This window comes from Peromyscus leucopus, chromosome 4 (assembly GCF_004664715.2).
Source record: "Peromyscus leucopus breed LL Stock chromosome 4, UCI_PerLeu_2.1, whole genome shotgun sequence".
NCBI classification, from domain to species: domain Eukaryota; kingdom Metazoa; phylum Chordata; class Mammalia; order Rodentia; family Cricetidae; genus Peromyscus; species Peromyscus leucopus.
This window is the reverse complement of record NC_051066.1, coordinates 62,296,148-62,301,159: the sequence shown is the minus strand read 5'-3', so window position 1 is coordinate 62,301,159 and position 5,012 is coordinate 62,296,148. Positions and strand designations below refer to the sequence as shown.

Here is a 5,012-nt window from a genome sequence, read left to right as displayed (position 1 = left end):
AGTTAATAAGGCAGGAAATAAAAGAAATGCTAACAGATGCAGTGGCAAAATCTGTAAGTAAAATTTGCACCTAGAAACTTTTTATGACAGTCTCTAGAAAATGTAAAGGACACCATCTATAAACATGTGTGCTTCAAATAAAACAAGTATCAGTATAATGATAGTTTGGATTATTGAATATCATACAAATCCCCATGCCCTTCTCTTACTCAATAAGAGATAAGATATGAATCGTAGCTTCAAATACTGCAGCCTAAGAGCATGTCTGTACTTCCATATGAACGTAAAGAAGATTACAAACCTTACCTGATGCAGTATTGTTTATTTAATTCATTATCCTTGATTACCCTCTGCAGCACAGGTTCAAGCAGCAAAACTTGACTTTTGTAAGTGAATTGCAACTCACTCATAATTCAAGAAAATTCTCAACCCAGGACCCTCCTATCTAAGGGCAATTGTAGAAAATACTTCCTTAACTTTGTATATAATTCTTTCCTTCTCCAAACAGATGAATTCACAACTTTTACATGGCTCCTAGAAATTTATCTCATGTCACTGAGTTCATTCTTGTTGGTGTTTCTGATCATCCAGAACTGCAGGTACCACTTTTCTTTGTCTTCCTGGTCATCTACATGCTGACAGCAGCAGGAAACCTGGGCATCATCACCCTCACCACGGTGGACTCACGACTTCAAACTCCCATGTACTTTTTCCTGAGACACCTGGCTGTCATCAACTTTGGAAACTCCACTGTCATTGCACCTAAAATGCTGGTCAACTTCTTAGTCAGTAAGAAAACCACCTTATACTATGAATGTGCCACCCAGCTGGGAGGATTCCTGATTTTCATTGTAGCAGAGATCTTCATGCTGGCTGTGATGGCCTATGACCACTATGTGGCCATCTGCAACCCCCTGCTCTACATGGTGGTGGTGTCTCGGCGGGTCTGCCTTCTGCTGGTGTCCCTCACATACTTATATGGCTTTTGCACGGCCATTGTTGTTTCATCTTGTGTGTTCTCTGTGTCTTATTGCTCCTCCAATAAAATCAACCACTTTTACTGTGATAATGTCCCTCTCTTAGCACTGTCCTGTTCTGACACCCACCTTCCAGAAACTGTAGTCTTTGTATCTGCAGCTACAAACTTGTTTTTTTCCATGAGTATAGTGCTAGTGTCTTATTTCAACATTGTGTTGTCTATCTTAAGGATTCGTTCTTCAGAAGGAAGGAAAAAAGCCTTTTCCACCTGTGCTTCACATATGATGGCTGTCACAGTTTTCTATGGGACACTGTTATTTATGTATTTGCAGCCTCAAACTAACCACTCACTAGATACTGATAAGATGGCCTCTGTATTTTATACATTGGTGATACCAATGCTGAACCCCATGATCTATAGCCTGAGGAACAAGGACGTGAAGGATGCTTTAAAGAGATTCGTGACAAATCCATGTAATTCTTTCAAATCAATGTAACTTTTTTTTTATTTGTTTGTTTTTGGTTTTTCAAGACAGGGTTTCTCTGTGTAGCTTTGCGCCTTTGCTGGAACTCACTCTGTAGCCCAGGCTGGCCTGCAACTCGCAGAAATCTGCCTGCCTCTGCCCTGGGGGGGGGTGGGGGAGGGTGGGGATTAAGGCATGCGACACCACCACCCGGCTAATCAATGTAACTTTTATACACCTTTGTTAATAAAGACAAGATTATGATCACTCAACATTGTTTGATAAAAAGTCAGGTGGCTGACATACAGGTTTAAAGTCAGTCCTGGGCAACAAAAGGATCAAGGACTGAAGCAGAACTGAGACACGAAATAAACAGAAACTCTTCTGGTTATAACAGTAAACTACACACATACATGTGAATAACTACCCATTAGCAATCTGTTAACTAATTTGGAAGAAATGTTTGCAAGAACACACAGATATCGGTTTTTTTTTTTTTAACTCATTGATATAGAGTCTATTTACTCTTATACTTCCTAAGAACTCCTATTGGACCATCTCCCACACTCACTCAATTTTACTCTCCTTTTCGCCTTTCAATTAATTATTATTTATGACCTACTGAATATTTTGTATTTAATGTTAAGTAAACTTGAATATTAGAGAGAAAGGGGAAAAGGAAGGAGAAAGAGAGAAGGGAGTGTAGTAATGAACGAAATAAGAAAGAAGGGAAAAAGAAAGACAATAGGGAATAAGGAGAGCAAAGAGGGAAGGGAGGAGCAAGGAGAGACAGAAAGAGAGAATGACAGAAAATATGACTAAGATCGAAATAGTACAGGGGCCACTCACAGGGTTTTCCAAGACAAAGCCAAAACAATTTAGTTAAAAATGGAAACACGTAGATTTTAATTAAAATATTTTCTTATCTAGATGATAAGATTCCATGTTATGTTAAATAAATGTTTACGTACTTTATAGGTAATGAGAAACAGACAATTGCTCCATACAGGAGAATTCCTATTGATTGTGTTTATACTCTGTCCTTGGGGATTGAACTGATAACTCATTTTATGTGACTTATCCAGTTTCTTCAAATAGTGTAATATGTGAAAGTGCGACATGACAGTGGAGAAAAATGACAAACACTAACTCGGCTAGGAAGTAGATTAACACTACAGTATAAATACAATACATCAATGTAACAAAAGCAACCACTGCTTATATCTACCAATCCTAGAACTCATTTAAAATATAAACCCAGGTCAAACTGCATTCATGCACTGAAGACAGGACCCGGTTCCACTGTCTGGATGCCTCCTAAGCATATCAGCTAATCAACTGTCTTATTTATCCAGAGGGCCTGATCCAGTTGGGGGCTCCTCAGCTATTGGTTCATAGTTCATGTGTTTCCTTTCGTTTGTAAATTTATCCCTGTGCTTTTTCCAACCTTGGTCTCAACAATTCTCACTCATACAAACCCTCCTCTTTCTCACCAATTGGACTCCTGGAGCTCCACCTGGGGCCTGACCTTGGATCTCTGCATCCGGTTCCCTCAGTCACTGGATGGGGTTTCTAGCACGACAATTAGGATGCTTGGCCAGGTGGCCTTCGAATACTTCAGAGATCTATTCAGAGGGCCTAATCCAGTTGGGGGCCCCTCAGCCTTTGGTTCATAGTTCATGTGTTTCCATTCATTTGACTATTTGTCCCTGTGCTTTATCCAACCTTGGTTTCAACAATTCTAGCTCATATAAACCCTTCTCTTTCTCGCTAATTGGTCTCCTGGAGTTCCACCCAGGGCCTAGCCGTGGATCTCTGCATCCAGATTCCTCAGTCCTTGCTAATCCTAGAACTTTAATCCAAGTATAAGAAATACTGAAAAGAAACCCAACAGAGTAGCATTGCAGAAAATAGTATATTCCCCAAGAAGCCATAACATCCAGAGAGGCTGTTACAGCACAGAGGACATTAAGAAAAGAAAATAAACTAAGTACATGCCTATTTTGGATGGTATGTCTGAACCTAATGGATATAAAACTAAATTCTGAGTAAAAGATGTAATTTATGAATGGTAATTAAATATATGATATTCATCGAACATACTGTTGAGACAAACCATAGCATCCCCTCTTTTCTCCTGTCATCATATGGACTTTTATTTTAAAATAAAATCTGGGGTTTGGGGATGTCCCTGAGTTTGTGAAGTGCTTATTTAGTATGCATGAAAGCCCTAGGTTTGATCCCAGCACTGCTTTGGATAGGAAACACAATTCATTAAATAAGACTTGAACACAGAATGTGTTTTTTTTTTTGTTGTTGTTGTTGTTTTTTTTCAGATGAGGCTGGTGACAAAAGAACACCACATTAAAACAACAAAGAAAATAAAATAAAACAAGATGTAAAGTCATCATTCACATATCACTGCACACATGTGTACAAACATCCCTCTCTCATATACATACACACCCACACAAAATGATCTTATGTAGGAGATCTTATCTATAACCTCTTCCCTGGGCAATCTATACATTCCTCTTAGGGTTCTCCTTGTTAGCTAGCTTCTCTGGAGCTGTGGGTTGTAGTCTGGTTATCATTTATTTTATATCTAGTATCCACTTATGAGTGACTACATACCATGTTTGTCCTTCTGAGTCTAGGTTACCTCACTCAGGATGCTATTTTCTAGTTCCATCCATTTGCCTGCAAATTTCATGATGTCATTGTTCTTTTACTGCTGAGTAGTACTCCATTTTGTATATGTGCCACATTTTTCTTTATCCGTTCTTCAGTTGAGGGGCATCTACTTTGTTTCCAGGTTCTTGCTATTATGAATAATGTTGATATGAACATAGCTGAGGATGTGTCCTTGTCGTATGACTGAGCATTCTTTGGGTATATGCCCAAGAATAGTATAGCTGGGTCTTGAGGTAGATTGATTCCCAATTTTCTGAGAAACCACCATACTGATCTCCAAAATGGCTCTACAAGTTTGCAGTCCAATCAACAGTAGAGGAGTGTTCACCTTGCTCCACATCCTCTTCAACATAAGCTGTTATCATTGTTTTTGATCACAACCATTCTGACAGGTGTAAGATGGTATCTCAGAGTCATTTTGATTTACATTTCCCTGATGACTAAGGATGTTAAGCAATTCCTTAAATATCTTCTGGCCATTTGAGATTCTTCTTTGAGGGGGCGGGGGCAATGGAGGGTAAGAGATAAGAGATGAGACCATAAGTGAACAAGATGGTCAAGCTGAAACAGAAATGGAGTGGGAGACCAAGGAAAGAGATACTATGATAGAGGGAGACATCATGGAGATAGGGAGAAACAGGGTGCTAGGGACAATCCCAGGAATCCACAAGGATGACCCCAGATTAAACTACTAGCAATAGTGGAGAAGATGCCTGAAGTGGCCTACTCCAGTAATGAGATTGGTGAATACCCTAAATGTCATCATAGAGCCTTCATCCAGTAACTGATGGCAACAGATGCAGAGATCCATAGCCAAGCACCAGGTTGAGCTCCAGGAGTCCAGTTGAAGAGAGAGAATAGGAATTCTATGAGCAA

General features: G+C 39.5%; 1 protein-coding gene across 1 annotated transcript; it reads left to right on the top strand.

Annotated features, from left to right (window-relative positions):
• The first annotated feature begins 527 nt into the window (after window positions 1-527).
• On the top strand, window positions 528-1,475 carry LOC114710122 (olfactory receptor 8J3). Its single transcript, XM_028894205.1, has one exon. It carries the CDS (start codon window positions 528-530, stop codon window positions 1,473-1,475), a length of 948 nt encoding a protein of 315 aa, XP_028750038.1.
• Window positions 1,476-5,012: the final 3,537 nt, after the last annotated feature.

Excerpts from the sequence above, each read along its gene's own strand:
- LOC114710122 (XM_028894205.1), top strand. The coding sequence starts at position 528 with ATGGCTCCTAGAAATTTATCTCATGTCACTGAGTTCATTCTTGTTGGT.